The 20,883-nt window shown below is 38.3% G+C and overlaps 1 protein-coding gene across 8 annotated transcripts in view; it reads right to left on the bottom strand.

The window, feature by feature from the left end:
• Window positions 1-20,883, bottom strand: part of PLEKHA7 (pleckstrin homology domain containing A7) — a 271,523-nt gene that overhangs the window by 63,020 nt on the left and 187,620 nt on the right. For all 8 annotated transcript variants that reach the window (XM_042445987.1, XM_042445983.1, XM_042445984.1 and 5 more), the window contains 3 exons: window positions 17,971-18,075; window positions 14,114-14,186; window positions 10,473-10,573 (listed from right to left, as the gene is read on the bottom strand). In XM_042445987.1, coding sequence (XP_042301921.1) covers window positions 10,473-10,573; window positions 14,114-14,186; window positions 17,971-18,075 — 279 coding nt within the window. The remainder of the gene's footprint in view (window positions 1-10,472; window positions 10,574-14,113; window positions 14,187-17,970; window positions 18,076-20,883) is intronic.

Below are 20,883 nucleotides of genomic sequence, written 5' to 3'. Positions count from 1 at the left end.
TATATATTCAGTAACATGTGTTTAACAATGTCTATACATAATGGCCATTTTTGGGAACACATCTTGTACATTGCTACATATGCAACTATGTAAAAGAATTTTTTTTAAAAAGACAGGCACCATTATTTTGTAACTTTAGCATAAAGTACAATGTCCTGTTGTAGGGATTTACAAGTCATGCTGTCAGTAGACATAACATGCAAAGAAACACAGGCCAAAGAAGCAAACAGAATAATAAGGAGTAAAAATTGTAAGGAATCAGTACAACCAAGTTATGCTGGCAACATGGGCATGCTACAGCCACATGGACACAGAAAAAGCACATCCTAAAACCAAGACAAAAATCTTCTTCTTATAGAACTACATTACCAAGGCAATGAACAAACACATAATCCAGAGAACTTCAGCATCAAGGTATAATAGATACATAAATTTTAGTCTCTTATAGGCTGGCATCAGCAAATGTTCTGATATTAAGCATCCACAGTAAGATGTCATCCATAATCCTTTGTATTCCCAAAAGTAAAGAACCAATGGCAACAACAACACTCTTTCTATCACTGTTGGTATATCTCCCACATAAAAACTGCATATGCAATAGAATCCTGCATCATTCATTTAGGCCAGCTTGTGGGGAAACAAAACCTAGTCAACAGAAATCCCCTAGTCATCCCTTCCCCTTAGAAGAGAGTCTAGCAGAAAGTGCCAGCTGATATGTAGCAAATTTATCTCATCCCTTGCTTTCCTACCTGTCCTCTTTCTCCAGGTTAAATTACATATAATGCTAAATGGAGTTTTTAATCCATATCCAATAGGAAATTCAAGATGCACATGTGTGCATGTGTGGTGGTGGTGGTGGTACACAGGGAATACAGTATGGTAGAAAAATGTTAACACCCTCAGTCCACAGACTACAGTCTTAACAGTCCTGATCGTGACTACAGCTCTCAGCAGCTGGTTTCAACAGTTTAAAAATATGTGAAAGTCTAAATGTTCAGCATCTTTTTATATCTGTTTTTCTACTTATTTAGCCACTTCTGAAATCTCCTGGGACAGGGTGAATACAAGTATGTAGCATGAAAGATTCTGTGCACAGTGAACAAACTGATCCTGCTCCCTATTTAACAAGGAAGCTTCATACATAATGGACATTTGAAGGAATATCTGCATACTGCCATAAGCCATGAGTGCATGACACTCCCCCAGGCATCCATTTATGATTTCAAAAACTACTAGTTCTGCAGGAAACAGCTTGAGTATTCAGGCAAATTGTAATGTATTAAGCAACTACACTTATGAAAAGAGGGCCAACTTTTTATGGACATATGACTAATATGGTCTCATCCTAAATGCTCAGCATAGGATTCATCCAACAGCATTTCTCAAAGTGTGGAGGTCTTAAATAGTTTTGTGACTGTCCTATTTTCTCTTTTGTCAGCTCAATCTACAGTGTGCCCGCGTCATATGCAGGCGCCTTTTATGCGGCTTTGAGCTTACGCTGAAAGCCATGTGACAGAAATAGAATGGTGTGCATGCCCGTGGCATACGCACCACACCGCATGCACGAGCCCCATTATTTTCAATGGAGCTTGAGCATACATGCTATTTGCTTTACATGGGGGGATCTCCATGTAAAGCAAGGGTGCACTGTATTACCGCAGAAATTGGCATCTGAGGCTCGAAACAGACAGGCCAAATAAAGCTGCTTCCTGTGGCTTCAGGGCTGTGGGGTCTACATGATGCACACCCCTGAAGTGGCTGGAGGCCACATGGAGGTCATACTGAGCTGGCAAGAGCCGGCTCAAAAAGGAGTGGATTAAACCCACTCCTGCCAGCAGTCTGCTTTAGGAGCGGGCCATGCGGTCACTGCGGTCCTGGCACAATTGGCACCACAGTGGCTAGAGGCTGCTCCTTCCAGGCCATCTGCTTTAGTTCTGAGTCATGTCTGAAAGAATGGCATTTTCCTACTTTTGTTGTATTTAATAATTTTATTTAATTCAATAAAAGATGAGGTGACAGATCTTGAGTTATTGTATTTTTCCTTTAAGCCACAAGAGCAGGAAAACAGGGAAGAATTAGGCTGTGCTATGAAACTGAAGGATTCTCAGGATGAACAAACATTTTCTAGTGGCACAAACAGAGGTAACATATCCAGTGAAATGCTTCAAAATATGTCAGTCAGAATGGTGTCTACCATCATCAGAACAAAGTCAGAAGGGGAACAAAACAGAGGCCATATAATATGAGCAAAACTGTCACAGCATTCAGTCAGCTACAAGAACTCTATTTTGTGGGAATTAGGCTCCATTTCTTAAGCATATTTAAATAATCAAATCACAAAAGAGAGAGGGAAATAATACTACAGTACGTCTGAACTGTATATGCCTGCATTTCTGAACATGCAGAAAGAAACACATACAGTATATGGCATATTCTGATGCAATACTAAATCATACTTTTAGTGTTGTATTCATGAAATGGAGCAAGCCTTGAGCTTACATCCTATCTTCTATCATTTGCCAGAATAGATCTGAACTTTGCATTTTCTGTACTAAATTAATCAGAGATTTCCATTAGGTCCAATTATGAGCAGGAAAAAAGCAAGAAATAAATTTTTAGGATTGCAGTCAGCTTCTACGTCAACAGGTTCTATGAAAGAAATGAAAACCATAGACTAGCTTTATTTTTAACAGTGAAGTGGTAGGTTCTGCACAGTTACATAATATAGGCAATATTCTATGAAGGGGTATAAAAACGCATGGAGAAACACAGAAGGAAATTTCAAAAGCAGTAATGAAGGCAAGAAAATATGGCATTACTAGTTAACTAAATCATAGTTAATTAAAAAAAAATAAATGGAAGGAGTTTTAGTAAGGATAATGAAAATATTAATGTGAGTGGAAAAGGTTAGAATTAAATGTTGTCAGCAGGACCAATACTCAAAGGGAAAGTTAAAATTTAAAATATATAATAAACTTTAACAATATTTTAAAAAATGTAAATATAAGAAAGAAATATAAAAAATGAAACAAAATGTCATGAGCAAAATATATAAACCACCTACATTTTCATGCGGTCATACTTGTGTGTTATAACTGTAAAATGACCTTTAATGTCTGGGCTCATTTACTGCTGACTATTGGGGAGACAACTTGCTTGCTAAACTTTCAATCTAAGTATCAGTGCATACAATTCCTGTGCAGTCTGTATCAACTCCAGTTAGTATAGAGCAGTCTACTTCCTGTTAGAGGATTAAACCAAAGGATAACTTACAATTCTTGCTGGCTCCAAAAGCACAATGACAGTTTTGACTGCACAAAATCTATCTAATCTTGTGTGAAACATTGCATAGCAGTTCAAAGACATATAATGCTCAAATTGCTGAGTATTATCAGACTACTAATGCCTCATAAAAACAACCCTCAACTCATCTATAAACATACCAACTTTTTTCAGAACTGACTCTTTCCCCAGTATTGTTACACATAGTATTTTGTGAACTGCTCAACTCATCACTTTTTTTTGAAGAGCAGAATTGAAACTGTCTGAGTATGCTATAATCTTGTGTAAATGAACTTCTTTCTAAATTCAATATATGGGGGACTATAAGACTCTAGGAGAACTGGCTCAGCCATGGAAACCCACTAAGTGACCTTGGGCAAGTCACACTCTCTCACCCTCAGAGGACAGCAAGGAGAAATTCCCTCTTAACAAATTATGTCAAGAAAATCACTGTGATAGATTGGCCTTAGGGCCATCATAAGTCAGAAATGAAGGTACACAACAACAACACTTCTTAGCAGGGGGCCAAATTACCCTAAAGGCATCAGATACCTTCTGATCTTGGAAGATAAGCACAGTCAGCCCTGGTTAGTACTTGGATGGGAGACTGTCAATGAATACCAGATACTGGCAAAACCAACTCTGATTATTCCTTGCCTAAGAAAACCCTGTGAAAAACATGGGGTCATCTTAACAGATTGGGGCAGTGACACATTCTTAGTCAAGAATAGCTACTGTTAATCCACCCTTATTATCTTTTTGTTTTAAAAAGTTACAATTTATTTTTAAACTGATAAGCTACATCAATAATAAAAATTGAGGCATAAATTGAAAGTGACGCTTGCAGCAGCACATGAATTTTCCACCCCTTCCTGACTCCCCTGTTGGTACAAAAAACAGGGAGAGTAGTTCTGCCACCGCCACTACCCCACTGAGGATGTTTTGGTCTCACAATGGATTGGAGGAAAAAAGAGGGACCATCCCCTCCCATTTGTGTTGCAAAAGCCACTTCCACAAGTGCAATAGCAGCACTAAATATAGCTATGCGAGATTTCCCCCCACCCCCTGTAGTATGGGTTATAATCTCATTATAAAAACAGAAGCAACTACTGCACATTGTTTAATTATGCAGTAAAAATGGCAGCAGGCAGAACACTGCACACATCCACATTCAGCAACTAAGGAGAACATGTTTACAGTATTTGAAAAAGCAGCGAATACAGTGCAGAAAACTCTTCCTACTGGAAGGGTTGTTTCTAGTATATATAACTGACTGAACAAAACAGTGCTGTCCAAATGTGTACCAGTTATCTCTTAGCAGCACACCAAACAAGTAACTCAAATATATGTGAAGTGTGGGGACAATCAGTAACAGGAAAACTTAGATGGGTTTTGTGAGATCTTAAATTATGACTAAGTATTTCTAAAGTACAACAAAGTATAAAACATTTCTGAGGGACAACACAAACACATTCACAACAGGGATGAAAAAAGTAATTTGGTACCTATTCATGCATTCAGATGCCCTTATGCTGGAAAAAGGGAGGATAGGCAGGCTCTCTCCCGTATTGCACAGAAGAAGAAATGGAGAACAAACCCCAAGGGTATACCAATAAGAACAAAACAAGGACAAAAAAAGTGAGCAAAGTAAATGAACAGGAATCCTAAAGAATTCATAGAAAGTCAACATAATGAAATAAGTATTATATTGAAAAGCAGACATCCTTCTCTATTTTCACAAAATGCTCACACACATAGTCAGCTCTTCAGGATAGAGGTCCAACCACTTTATTCCACGTGTAGTGTGCTGACTTTTTTGAAGTCAGAAAGCAACAGGGATTGTAAATAAAATCAAATTGGTAGTAGCAAACAAATTATCAAGAATTGGTTGAACAAACTTACTTCTGCCTGTAGTAGATCTAAAAGTGTGGAGTAATTGTTAGTAATTGTGTCTTCCAGATTTCTTCATAAAACTACCAAATCAACTAATTTAGGTAAGTGCTCACAAGGCAAGGAAAACGTGAAATATTTGATTTTCTCATGTTAGATCTCTGCAACCCAACTATGATGAAGCATTTTAGCTTTTACAGTTCAAATTTTAAGGTTGATGAGCAGAGACAAGTCAAGAAGCTTTGGGTCCTATTGATATATGTAAAAGTAAAAGCATCTAGTCAGGCAAGAAACTGATTCTAGAATAAATAAATGCAAAGCTTTCTAAATGTCCTAGAATATGTCAAATATTCCAGTCTGGCAAATTTTATTTATAGGTTGCAGTTCTATACACTCTTACTGGGGAGTACGTCCAGCTAGACATAACAGGGCTTGCTTCTGATTAAGGATAGGATTCCACTGGTAAAATTATGTAATAATGATCTCTGTACTGGAACATTATATTTTCATCTTAGTTTAATTCATAAGCAAAGTTATTCACTTTATAACACAATATTTATGTATTTATGACACAACAAACATTTTGGAAAAGAAGCCACACAAATTTACATCAACAAGGCACATTGAGACGGAGGAAGGTTAGATCTTGAATAATTTTACAGTGCAAGTCTACTATTATGAAATCTTTTAAAGAAGAATGCATACAAATATTTCCTAAGAACACACAATAGAGCAAATATGTGTATTTCTCTTCAAAATGTATGTTTGTGACTGGAGCCATATTAAAAAGAGCTTAATAAAAATGCTTAATCAAAATGGCAATATTAAATCCAAAGGTTGCATTTGGCTGCATATGTATTAATCTGAAACACTTAAAATGAAATACTTATGAGCCTAGACTTTAGGAAAAGAAATGAGAAAGATACTGCAAAAACGATAAATAATCAGACAGTTTGCCATTGAGGACCAATTCAGCTATTATATTTTCCACTTAGGGAAAAGCTGAAAGATAGAGATAAAACCAATAGGTGTTTCTTTCTATTATAGTTTCTTGCTATGAAAAGAAAATATAATGCATGCATATATCTTAATAGGCAAACACTCTAGGAAAGTAATCCACCTATCACATTTTTTCTTTACAGGATCATCCTCACGAGTGTATGAAAACATGGACTATATTATTTACTGTTCCAACTAATAATACGTTTCAGAATTCCAACATTTAATTTAATAAATATTTGACATGGAAAAAATGATACCTTATACATGTATTATTATTATTATTATTATTATTATTATTATTATTATTATTATTAACCTTTATTTATGAAGCGCTGTAAATTTACACAGTGCTGTACATGCAATCTTTTTAGTTAGACGGTTCCCTGCCCTCGGGCTTACAATCTAAAAAGACATGACGCAGAAGGAGAAGGGAGTGGTGGAGGGAGAGGGTAAGAGGTCCAGCAGTTCCTCTCTACCTCCGAGGCCTGGACCAAGGCAGATGGACTGGAGGGAGGGCTTGGCTTCAAAATGGAAGGTTAATCTTCATCCAGGGAAAATACATACTCTCAAGTAGGATAATACATATACAATACATAGCAATACAGGAAATGGTTCGATAAACAGGCAACAAAAGAACATCAGATAGTAAGTGACAATTATGCAATGCCTGGGAAGGCTTCTCTAAACAGGATGGTTTTCAACTCCGTTTTGAAGCAATAGGTTAAAATATTTGTTATTGGCAAAAGGTTAAAATATTTGTAAAGGCGTTATGCTTTCTTGGATATACAGGCATGGGAATCACTCCATCACAGTATAACATACACTGGCTAGTGTCCAATATGATGGTCCCACTAAACCAAATATTATCAGTGGAAATGAGAAGGAAGCAGCCCCCCACCCATTGCAGCCTCTCCCACACACAGTTCCAAAACATCCTCCAGAAGCTTGTGAAATTCCCTGTAGCTGGTTTGACTATGATGTGAAGTTCTGCAAGGGAATACGGGGGAAATAAGTAAAAAGGTCTGGCATGTTAGTAGTCAGGCCCCAGCATGATACTTGATAGCCACAGTCCTGATGCAAGACCTGTGGTAATTAGGCTGTTGAGATTTACTTGTGAGTTCATGAGTTTCTCTGCTCTAGTTGAGGAATCACTCCCTTCCTTTCACTTTTGGTGATTTTGTGATTTAGCATTATGTGAACACCAGTATTGTGCGTAAATATAGCACCAAACCAGTTTGTAATCTGTGGGTTTGAAATGTCATTGGAGCTATGTTTTTACATTAACACAGGTGTAGACTGCATGTTCACCACATTAGCTCCTAAATTAAAAAGGAGGAAACATCTAAATGAGAAGTGATGTACAGGCAGCTAGGGAACAATCTTAATCACCTAATTGTGATTATTTCTGCACATGGTTAAAATCTAAGTTCATCCCCCATGTAACAAATAATGTTACCATGACAGTCTGAAACACCAAGTACATTCTGCATGTAGACTATTTTAAACAACTGTTCATTCAACACAGGGTCAAGCATTTCTATTGAACTCTTCTCATTTTAAAGGTGGAGCAATTGGCAAATGTCTAGTTCTGTCACTGTTATCAGATCTCACTTGATAGTTGACTGAATTGCATCCACCTTCTTTCTTTCTATTTTTCTTAGAAATGTTTCTATATTTCTCTCTATATTTCTTTCTTAAATATATTTCCAACCAAAACAGTATAAATGTGATAAAATACTATGCAAATATTGTACATGGGACCGGAAACAAAATGTTGCATTTTGGAGTCTCTCAGCTTTCCCTGCCATCTTCCATAATACGCTATCCTTGCCCTAGCTTCTCCATTCCTCCCTCTTCAACCAGTTGGTACTGCATGTCCATGGGGACTGCTCAGTCCTCTTGAGGCTATTCTGGTCTTCCAAACCTTTAAAGGGTTTCCCTCCCCATACTTCTGAAGACCTTTGGATTTGCACAGGGACTGCCACTTGGAGAATTCTGATTGCTATTACCTTTGAGAAAGTATAACTAACTAGTATTTTAAGCTACAGTTTGAAAATCTGGAGGTAACTCATCCAAACAGAAGCCAGAAAGGAAGGCAGCACACAGTATATACACAGTGAACAACTAAACTTGACTGTACATAATCCTTTTTATTAACATAGGCTAATATTACTGAGCTTGATCCCAAAGTATTCCATCAGTATTTATCTAATCAAAGGGGTCCTTCCATATGAGGAATTTAGACTAGTTTTATTGTATCCAACCCACTGTTATAGAGCTTATTTCTTCCATATACAAGTTTCATTATAAACACAAACACATACAAATCTGCACTAATTCTTGTTACTGTTTCCAGTTGAATTAAAGAACAGAGTTTAATACTAATGAGTGATAGAACTGTGGTCTGGTTCTATCTTTTCACTTTCAATCAACCTTAAAGAATGTGGCATTGAGTAAACTCTTTGTAAAATATTATTTGGGAAGTCCCACAAAATTTAACGCTTTCCCTTCTCCTTCATAGTGATATACAACTTTTCACTGAAGTGAAGATGTTAGACGTCCTACATATAAATCTGGTATCAAAGATCTGTTGAATCATTTAAGAAGAAGAAACTCTTGGAACAGCATCAGTTCAATACAGTATCTCTATTAATTCACTTATTGCATCTATATTTACCAAATATGAAGCCTCAATATAGATTTTAAAAAAATAGTCTTGACTTAGGTGAGTGAGGATATGATACAGATGTATTCATTCACCTTTTAAGGAGTTCCACATATTGTTTATAAATCTAACCTCCCACACATATATGTATATAAAGGGGCTCGACAGATGGGCAGAAACACAGTGTGGCTTGTGCATGGCAGAAAAAGAAGCCCCCAAAAGGGGCTTCTTTTTGCGCCGCAGAATGGGTGCCATTGGCTCACTCGCGCACCATGACACCCCTTGTGCGCCGTGCCGTTTGGGTGCTGTGCATGGCGGACATTATCATCGCGCGTCCCATGTAAATGGCAGCACACCAAGATGGTGCCTGCAGCGCGCGGTAGAGCTTGGGAGCATGCGGATGCTCTGAACTGCCAAGCCCTACATTTGGCCCCTGGCCGGTGCAAAGCTCCGGTCTGTACTGGGCCAAAGTTTACTAAACGATGCTATCTCCAATAGGTGCTTAAATAGAAAACCATAATCAGGCATAATTTCTCATTGAAGCATTTTGTGCATGTAGAAGATAAATGAGCACACTTCTAATCTCTGCCACTGTCTGTCAATGAAGCACCATTTAACAGTAAAAACAATCCCAGTCAATTAGAGCATTGCCTACTGAAACAACCCCTCCTTTTTTTACTTAAAATGAAGTAAATATATTGCACTTTGTTATTATCTTTTTTTTAATAATTAAGGATTTCATTCATACTGAGTACTTATGAAAGCCAGCATTAGATGTTTTAGAGTATACATGCAAATATCAAATATCAGTACACTGCAACAGCAAGCTCTAAATTTTACATGATTGCCCCAAAGTAGTCAAGTGCTGGTATTTTTAAACATCAAGGAATGCGTTTCAAATCATATCTCCAGGTGTGAATGGAAAACAGTTTTGTATAGACATGGGGAAACAGCCTTATATATCTTATGAGCTGCAATTCACAAAGACTCCTCCTGATCATAGCGCAGAGGTGTTGCATGGTGTAGAGCCTGTTACTTGAATGGAGAGCTTTGTTGCCGCCTTGTGTGAACACAGGAATCCAGCAGTGCTACCATTTTTGTGCCAGTATTTTTTTTAAAAAAATCTAGTTTAAAAATCAAAATATGCAATTTAAACTTTAAATAAGATTTAGTTCAAAGTCGCCACCCCTTCAGTTGGTTCCATGACCAACATTTCTGGGGTATAGCCCAGGAAGCAGTTGTCATAATTAAAAACTACAAAATACATCGTCCTGCAATATCTTTTGTGCACACATACAATGCACACACACAGTGGGATTTTGAAGATTTCCCTTTTAAACTTCAGCGTTTCACATTGTCACTCGATGAGGCTCCACCTAATTTTCCAGAGCAGCTTTGTAAGGAGGATATGGTACAAAAGAATTTAGACATGTGTACATCCCTTAACAAAGGGATTTAGATAGGTATACAGAAGTTTCTATGCATGGCTCCTTTGGTTCCTTGCATATGCATGAAATTTACACTAAGAAATAAGATGATAGTTAGGTGGCCTCTAATAGTAATATGATATTTCTAAAACTGTGCAAGTTTGTTGCTTAAAATAAATCAGAAGCTTTGCCATCAATAAATGTACCTTAAAGGAGTACTTGCGATTTATATGATCTTCAGGTCCCACTGGTGATATTACATAGCTAGGCAATGGTATACTTCCAAGAACAGATTCTTCTCTGCTGTCTTTTTAATGAAAAAAAAGTCAAATTAATTTCCATACTTAAACCGGAACACTACGGGTGTAGCCAACCTTCAGAATTAAAACAGTTTGACACCACTTTAATGACCATGAATCTATACTACAGAATCCTGGGATTTGTTGTTTGGCAAGGCACTAGGAGTTCTCTGACAGACCAGGCTGAATAACTCACCAAACTACAAATCCCAAGATTTTGTAGGATAGAGTCATGACAGCTGAAGTAGCATCAAACTGTTTTAATTCTGTAGTGTAGATACACCACAAAAAACACTGACCACATTTAATGTGCGTTGTCTGTTGTGACATCATCCAGCAGTACCCAGTTAAAGACTTGTTTATTTCTGTCAGCACTGGGGCAATAACAATACATAATGATATATCTATAAGAGCTAGTATGGGGAAGAACCATAGTTTGGGTTCAGTGCCTGACATCACCAGTAAAAGGATCAGTCAAATAAGACAAAACAGACAAGAATCTAGTCAAGATATAATGCAGTTTCCTATTTCAGTCCACATTGCTGCTAAATAAAGTATTTATTTATTTATCCCTGCCTTTCTTGCCCAAAGAATTATAGGGGTAATAATAAAATACACATTAAATGTGTTAAATACAAAACCAAAAATCAAACATTACACAAAAAGTTTAAAAACACAATTTAAAATGCAAATACAAACGACACAACTAGAACCCAAATGGACAGTTCTCCTTCATTTTCAGCACAATACATGGCAAAAGGCTGCACGAATAAAAATATCTTTGGCTGCTGAAAGAAGGAGAACAAAGATGGAAGCCATGACAGGCAATTCCAGAGTTTGGGAATGGCTATCAGGATAAACATCTCTTCTCATATACACCAAAATGTGTCTCTGATAGTGGTGGGGGCCAAAGGTCTCCTCTGAAGATCTTAAAAACCCAGACAGCATCATAGAGAACAAGACAGTATTTCAAACAGCATGATCCCAGGATATACAGTGTTTATAGGTAATAACCAGCACTTCAAATTGTTCCTAGAAACAGATGACACCCTGCACTGAACTTTAAAGGGTTCAATGCATCCAGGAGAATATTAGCAACCAACACCTCTTTCCTGAATATTAGGTAGTGAATCTGTCTTAACAAATAATTTATACATGCCCTCTAACTTACCCCAGTCAATTGTGCGGCTACAGCATTTGTGACCAGCTAGAGCACTGATCCCTAAACTGTGCCCTTCAAGAGATTTTGGACTTCAGCTCCCAAGTCTCAGCTATGTTGGCCAATAATCTGGAATTCTGAAGTCCAAAATCCCTTAAAGAGCGCAGTTTATTTATTATTTACAGTATTTATACCCTGCCCTTCAGCTCTAAAGGCATGCAGTTTAGTGACCATTGAGCTAGAGATTTCAAAATTTCCAGCAACAATATTACGCAGAGTGCATTACAGGAGTCCATTTCTTTGACTACAGGATAGGCTGCTACACTTTCAATTTATTTCCAAGGACATAGGAAGAGTTCTGCTGGTAGAGCCCTAGTGGCACAGTGGTTAAGTGCCTGTACTACAGCCATTCACTCACAAACCACAAGTTGTGAGTTCAAACACAGCCAGGGGCTCAGGGTCAACTCAACCTTGTATCCTTCCGAGACAGCTAAAATGAGTACTCAGCTTGTCAGGGGCAACTGGATTACACATTGTAAACTGAGCGGAAGCCAGTCTTTTCAGAGCCGCCTTTGCAACTGCCTTCTTTGGGGCTTTGTGGGTGGGTGAGCTAGTTCCTTCTTCCAAGACTGACAGCTCAAAATATGCACTCCAGAGGCAGGATGTCTCTTTGGTGAGAAACACTGTTTGTCTAGTTCTTCACAGATCAAAGTACGATCAGTTTAGGAAAAGGTCCTCCATTGTGCTGAGAAGGCTACACGGCTGCCACCTGTGCCCAGTCCAGACCTTACACAGATACATAATATCCTGACCTCAGATGGAAGGCCCTCTGTTCACCCATGAAGATGGCACCCCGCTGACACGGTTCCAAGTGGTGTTGGTACTTCTTTTGGCATTACAGCATGGTGGGCTTCCAGTGGAGGACTTTGGGGGTCACTCATTCTGCATTGGGTCTGCCATGACTGTGGTGGAATGTGGCTTGCCAGTAGACAAGATGGGCAGGTGGAAATCTGGGGCATTTGCAGGCTACATTTGCCTTGGACAGGACTCTTGTTTGGGGATGTCTTGAAAGTTTATAAGAGGATCACCTCAATGGGAGGTACAGCTTACAAGGGTTGGCAGAAGGGAGGTGCTGGGGATGGGGCCTGGCCTCTTGTGGCATTAGCACAGATCTTGGATCTGGTGGGCATGGTTTCCAGTGCTGCAGAGCACTGGATTGAGGGTCCTTCTGGGACCCAGAGCTGCTGGGACCATTGCAGTGTTGCCATTGTGGGGGCAATGCGGGCCAGTGTCCCCCGGTGACAAGGGGGTGAGATGCGAACAGGCGATTAAACGCTTGCCTGAGATGCAGACATGTGATCGACCGGTTACCTCCCCTTTGTCATTCCAAAGCTTGGCTGTGACCAAGCAATTTGGTTCATCAATCAGCAGGCGGGTTGGTTAATGCCAGATCCAGACCTCATGCTTTGGGCCAACTCTAACTGTCAGCTGTATTCAATAAAATTGTGGCCTTTTCCCTTCAGTTGGGTGTATTGTGGTTATTCCTTGTGATGCCTCCCTCTCCATGGCAAATTCTTGTAGTCAATGAGCACAAATATGCCAGAAGTCTTTTAGTAAACATCCCAGTTCCCCCACATCACTTTGAAAAGCACCAATGTATTGTATTAGATCATTGTAATTCTTGGTCATGGTTGCCCTTCCTCAGTTATTTTTATGGGAATGAGTATTTTATATTTGCTAGAAACTATGGAGAACTATGAGAAACTAGGAGAAACAAATTAATTTTGTTTTACTAATCTTGGTGGTTTATTCTATTCTGTTCTTTTGCTTGCTTTTCAAAAATTGGCAAACGCAGAGAGAGAGAGACAGAGAGAGAGCTGTCTTACAGCTCAGGTGGTCCTTGCAGTTCTGGACCTTATACTGTAGCTTCAAGGGAAAATTTTTAAAGTAAAAACAGTAAAATAAAATAGTAAATTAGGAAAAAAATTAAAAATTTAAAAAAGCAAAAAAATTAAAAGTAAAATTAAATTATTTTTGAATATACTGTACTTTTAATATATCAGACATCATAATTTTATGCCAAACTAAGTTATACAATACGTATTTTATGTTCCTAAACTAACAAAGTGACTCAAATAAAAAAATTGCATGTCCTCTGATCAAAATACTGATAGATTTGTAAAAGTGAAATCTACCCACAACAGTTGCAACATAACCATCCCTGAATAAAATGGGATATATGGCATAGGCCAATCTCTACATTCTCTTGGATGTGTTAAACCCTTAAAAAACTCATTTTTTAAATCTTTTTTAGATTTTCTAAAATTCTGAGGATGAATAGTTCTCCATTACATAAAAGGTTCTTAAAGTCAGACCTTTGTTCACTAACCTTTGTAGTAAAATAAACAATAATCAGCAAGTACAAACCAGCGTCTTTTCCATAATCTCATCCCAGAGCTATCCTGAAAGCAAAAATAACAACAGATGTCATATTGATTTTACAATGCACTGAAAGTAAAAACATAACTGTTTTCTAAACATAATTTCTCAGTTTTGTGTTCTAAATTAGACAGAATATTTTATTTAAGGGATGAATACATGATCACCAAGAATTACACAGCTATGGTAGAAACCCCCACCCTACCCCCATCTGTCAGACCAATCTCATGACTTCTCAGAAATGACGGAAAAGTAGTCGTTATTAAAAAGTAGAACAAATTAGAAGTAGAGACTACTGCAAGGAAGACACAGCAAATGCATAGATGATTAACAGACATCTGAACAACTTCAGTGGAAGAGTGACAATATGAGATATATACACATTTGTAGGTAATTTATTCTATATAGTTTGGGGAAAGAAAAACCTATTGCATGACTGCAGTGGTAATGGTGATATAAAAGATAACATCTTGCTTACCTGTAACTGTAGTTCTACCAAGCAGTCATCCGCAAAGTCATACAAACAGGTCTGGTGTCTGCACAGAGCCTTGTTTAGAACCTTCTAGAGCTGAGCAGCTTTTTGGCAGAAACCCCATCCTCTACCACACATACTCCAACATGCCAAGTTAGTTTCCTCAGTTCTTACTTCACTGCTTAAATTGCAGAGCAGGACAAATACAGAGGAGAGGAAGGTGGGAAGCACCAGTTCACAAAAAACCACTCAAAGAACCACAGTTACAGGCAAGCAACCTAGTCTTCTTCTTTGTAGTCCCTACAACTCACACAAATGGTTATTAGCTAGCTAACTCACTAGAAGTGATATCATGCCAAGCAGTTGAAGAACGGTCAATTGTGCAAAGGAAGGATCAGAACATTCTCAAACACCAACTCTGAAGTAAGTCAGAAAAGTGGATGGATGAGACAACATTGATGCTTTATACAGGTCAGCTAGTGGCACCCCTCTAATAAAGGCCATTCATGTAGATATTGCCCTTGCCAAATGAGCCTGAAGACCCGTTGGAAGCAATTTAACCAAATGAGATGTGAAGGATATTGTGTCCAAAATGCATCTGGCAAGACCAGCATCCTCTTCTTGGTATCTTGTAGCACAGAAGAGTTCAGTCAATTTCAGAAACTGTTCTTTATGCTTGATCTGGAAGACAAGCACCCTATGAACATCTACTGAGTGTAAGGCAACCTCCAAACTATTTGTTAAGTTGCACAGGAAGGGTAGGCAAAACAATAGTGTGGTTAAGATGGAACTGTAAAACAAATTTCAGTAGGAAAGAGATGTTTGGATGTAAGACCACTTGTCTTTATGAAAGGTCAAATAGTAAAAATCAGATCTGAATGTACACAACTTGTAAGCTCTGTTAAGCAGAAGTGATGGAGACTAAGAAAACCACTTTGAAAGTAAGGAACTACAGATCACAGGTGAAAAGATGCTCAAAGGGGTTACCTAGCTGTGAGAGCACTACAACAACCACTGAGGCATTGGTGGAAAAACTGGCAGATAAGCTGCTTCAGATTTTTGAGAGAGTTCTTGAGAAGCTCTCAGAACATTCAGATTTGATCCTATGTATTGGATGGACCTGTTGGGAATAAGCTGTGACTTTTCCAGGTTGTCACAAAAACCTAAATCTGTCATATAGCCTGTGTGGCTTGGACTAAAACAGGCTGGCACATTGCCATGGCCAGGCAAGACAGTATTTAGGAAGAAAGCAATCATGTCTTATGAAAACTGTCAAACAAGTGGGCACAGAGGCCTCATAACTGCTCACCCTGTTAGCTGCTGATGAATATGGGTATCTGACCTTTAAGTCCTATTTACTTCCGTGTCTGGAGGAGCTGAGCAGACCTTTTTATCTCCGTCAGTTTGAGCTGCCTCCACTATGAAGGAATTAAGTTGGATGTACTAGAACAAAAAGGCTGCACCCTCCTTCTGTATTCTATCTGAGTTTTCAATAATGCAAGAAGAGGGTGGTATGGATTATTATTTGGTACAGGATTTCCAGATTACTTCAGACAAGGCTGGGAGTGGTGGTAGCATCAGAGATTGCATGGTCTTGGAAACAACCTATTGAAAAACTGGATTTGATGGAGGTGGACATTAAGAGGTTGAGAGTTGCCTCAGTGCACAAGGACGTGCCATCCAGAAAACTTGTTCACTGTAAGACTGAATGGGGAGAGAGAAGTAGTGTCAGTATTATTTGGGTCTGGGGAAGAAGTTAACAGTGAAGATGAAGAGGGCAATATTCAGTCAGATTCATAAAGCTCCACTGAAGATTCTTCAAAATCCCCACTCTTTGCTAGAGAGCCCAACCGAAGTGGTGAACACTGTATGGTGGCATGAGATGGAGGGGAGTAGACTGAAGCAGATCTGTAGCTATAAGATGGTCTCAGAATTGACTCCTGGGTCAGAGCCAAGAGGTTCAAGGATAACATGGCTGGCAGTGATTCCTGTAGATGTAATGTCAGGCCATAGTGGATGAGGTGGAGAAAACAACTCGGCTTTGCAGTTCAGTAGAATGGAGAAAGTCCCTAATGCTCCTGGCTCACACAGCAAATAGAAGAGTACTGAAGAAAGTAGACTAGTGTACTGGAGTACTCACAGTAGATGCTAGGGACACAGTTTCTTCCAAAAGGCTGCTAAGCTTTACAATATTCCAAACAAGGTTTTGCAGAGGCCCAATTTGTATGAGTCACAAAGACCAAGAACAACAATTGTATTTCAAAACTTTACTGACATGACAGTAACCACAAATCTTTTCTGTCCAGAGAACTGACCTGGCTGCTTTTTCTTGCACACTGCTTATTAAAAAAAACTAATTAAGATAATATCCACCTAGCAAACGGACAGAAATTTGAATGGTAAAAGCTAAGCAATATACTTGATGTATTTAGAGATACTGGCATTTTTTATTTACTTCATGCAAAGTTATAAAGAACCTCAGGCTATAAAATATGTAAAGAAAATACCTCTGCTGGAATTATTCAAATTCTGATGTGACAGAACTTTTGTTACTCTTTGCTTTATTACACAGTGTACAAGACTGTAAACCTAACTTGGTATCTCCAATTGCAGCAAACTATTTTCTTTCCCATATAATCTTCAAGACAATGGTATATTGAAAAACATCTTCAGGAAAAAGGAATTGTAATTTTGATAAAAGTTGTTCTTGGTAAACTGTTTTTACCATACTGTCATTGCCTGGTAGCATGTAACCCAAAGAAAAGTCAGTAGTCTTCTGATTACAATGGATTAACAACAGATAGGTAATTGCAGAAGTATGTGTACATACATTAGACTGTTCAAAATACTTGTTGTTGTGTGCGTTCAAGTCATTTCCAAATTATGGCATTGCTAACACAAACCTGCCATGGGGTTTTCTTCGCAGAATTTGTACAGAGGAGATTTACCCTTGCCTTTCTCTTGAGACTGAGAAAGTGCATCTTGCCCAAGGTTACTCAGTGGATTTCCATAGATGAGTGTGGATTTGAACCCTGGTCTCCCAGTGTCCTAGTCCAACACTCAAACCATTATACCTCAGTGGCTCTCATGTTCAAAATATACATAAGCAAATTCCTAATTCAAGATTTTCTTGTACAGTCAGTGGTAGAATATATTTTTTAAAATGTATATCCAAAGTTTAAATGATCATTTATGAGAATCCTTGATCACATATCATTTCAAAAAGCAAACCAGCATTCCATGTACACAGTTTTAATAATTTCAAATACCTCATTTTTACCAGATAATTAGACTAAGCAGTTGAAATACTTCCTAATATATGATTGCATACTTACTTGCTTGTGAAGCCATCCTCGTACTACAACAGGAACATTAGGGTTTCTTCGTATAGCCTGGTCCCTCTTCCCAAAGCTGTGGATTTTATTTCCAGATTTTGCCACCTTAAAAAATAAACATAATAGCAGATTAATAAATACACAAACGACTTCAGGTAAACACAGGGTTTGGATAGCCATGTAAAGCTGCTCCAAAATGAAGTCTTGCAGTACTTTAAAGAATAAAATGTGCTATTTGGCATAAGCTTTTGTGGCCTGCTCTTGCACATTAAATGAAGGAGGCTGAAGTTTACAAATGTTTATGCCAAATAAAATGTTTTAAAGGTGCAACAAGACTCTGTTGATTATATTAGGACTATCCAATGCAACACTAGCAGAAAACAGTGTTTCTCCAAATGCAGAAGCGCTGTACTAGCACAGGGCTGGAGAACTTCAAAGGATCCGGAAGCCAATTCTCCCCTGCCTGTTGGACCCATCAAAGTCCATTATGAACTTCTCACAATGAAAGATGACCTGGCCAGACATTCATTTCTGGTTCCAACCACTTATCCCTACTCCCCAGTTTTCATTCAAGAAAGGTGCCAGCTTCTCTACACAATGGGATATAAAAGTAGAATGCACTTCCAGATGCTTCCAAGGCACAATCATTCATTCATTGTTATTTTTCCCTGGCCATACCATAGCACCATTGCTACCTTAGTGGACTACATTGGCAACAACAGGAGGGGAAAGGCCATGGGATGCAGCAGCCACAACAGAAGTAAGATAGAATCACATGCTATTGTTGGGTGAGGAAAGATGCTGGCTCTGAGAAGCTTATTTCCTCAATGTGTGGCTTCTTGACGAGTCCCCAGAGCTAGGAAGTTCTGGCAAGGATGGACTGAAAAATGCCTGCTCTGCGGCACAGATGATTTTTCAAACCAGGCTCCAAGAACCAACTCAAAAGCCAGGCACTGGAGAAATAGGCTTGTTAGAGTTAGTATAATTCCCTTGCCACTGAGAACTTTGTCTGCTGTTCTCCTGACGTCTGAGCAACCCTGAAAAAGTGCAAACATCACAACTAGTGTAATACATAAGAATGATTCTGTCCACATTGACAACACAAGGATAACTCCCTCCCCTCCACACATTTCCTGTCCTGACACAATTACAAAGTCATGAAATCACTTTTCCAGAAACACTTGGTACCACATTGGTACATTACAGCTGACACTCCATTAAAAACCCATTTAACTATTTTGCTATCCCTTCATGATGTTTGCACACACAGGAGATACACCCCTTTATACTTTAACATTAAAAAAACAAAAACCTTCATCCAACTCCAGAGACAGAAATCTTAATTTCTGAAGCAGATCAATATAACCATTTTGAGTAAATTCTTGTGGCTTCTCTGATCTACCACAACATCTTTATTTCTTTGGGTGCATCTACACTGTAGAAATAATGCAGTTTGACAACAATTTAACTGCAATGGCTCCATCCTACAGAATCCTGGGATTTATAGTTTGGTGAGGCACTATCAATCTTTGGCAGAGAAGGCTAAAGAACCTGTAAATCTACAGCTCCTAGGATTCCACAGGATGGAGCTACAGCACTTTAAAAAAGTGATGTCAAACTGCATTATTGCTACATTGTAGGAGCGCCACAGGTCTTCTTCTGTTCTTGATTAAATCCCTTCTACTTTAAGACCAAACTGTGATGATAAAAGAAATCTATCCAAAGGCAGAGGTCTTTGAAAGTCCAAGTACACCCAGCAAGTACTCCTAAAGTGACTTGCTAAAACCTTTCTTTCATTATATCTAAATCACAACATTTTAATAACTGTTCAAAAGTAGAACATCTACCAGAAAGTCGTATGTGTGTGCTCTCCAGCCAAGAAAGAAAACTGATGAATAAAACTATAATAAAGGTATTATATGCCCAGCTGTGCATTTTAGGTTTGTCACATAGGCTAATAGAGCAATATTGTTTGTCAGATGCCTGAGAGAATACGATATTAGCCAATCAGGGTGGAATCTACAACAAGAAAAAACTACTACTGTACATATCTCTGATATGGCTAATTTAAAGACTGTCATGTTTGTTTATTTTTATTGCTGCTTTCTGCCTACTCAGGAACCTGTGTGTTTTACCCGAGGGAAGGGAAACATCTAGATAACAGTCAGCCTTTGTTTTGAGGAATGAGATAAGTCATTTCTTTTTTGTCTCAGGATCCTTGGTATAGCCTAATACTTATAGCACTAAGCAAGCTCTAATTTCCATCTTGAAATTAAATCTAAAATACAGACTTCTTTGTCACAACAACTGACCTATTTTTTTCTATTTTTCTGTCTCCACCCCACTCTTATTTTCTTGATTCTGATAGAGGTATTTGTTCAACTATGGATTTTGGAGGACACCCCTCTTCTCAACTAAGACCACTATTTTGCTTTTCATGTACTTTTAGTTGACTGTTCTCTTATCCTAAGGTGGAAGGTAAGGGCAAGGAGTTAAAAAAAGAAAAGAGAGAACCATTATCAGCATGAAATACACTTGAAATTTTTCTCAAATCATGGACACACAAAGAAATAAATAAACCATATTTGACCTTGCTGGCTGATTCAAGTAAGCAGGTACACAATACCTTGACAAGCACTGCTTGGAAATAGGAGGAAATGGCACTTTGCCTCCTATCTCAAAAAACGTGCTGGGAGTGATCTCCTAGTAATCTCAACTATTATAAGAAAAACATCATTTAAAACTTGTTTATAAATTATGAACTAAATTTGGGTACTCTATGTAGCTGAAACAGCATTTATCATATTTTTTCAGACTTAGTAGACAATTGTTGCTACCACTGACTACCATCTTCAGGAGAAATCCTAATAATTAGAAGCCTGATAGTGCATCCTGATACTAGAGGCTCCATTC

This window comes from Sceloporus undulatus, chromosome 1 (assembly GCF_019175285.1).
Source record: "Sceloporus undulatus isolate JIND9_A2432 ecotype Alabama chromosome 1, SceUnd_v1.1, whole genome shotgun sequence".
In the NCBI taxonomy this organism is placed as follows: Eukaryota; Metazoa; Chordata; class Lepidosauria; order Squamata; family Phrynosomatidae; genus Sceloporus; species Sceloporus undulatus.
Note: the sequence above shows the minus strand (reverse complement) of the source record. Positions and strands in the feature narration are given on the sequence as shown.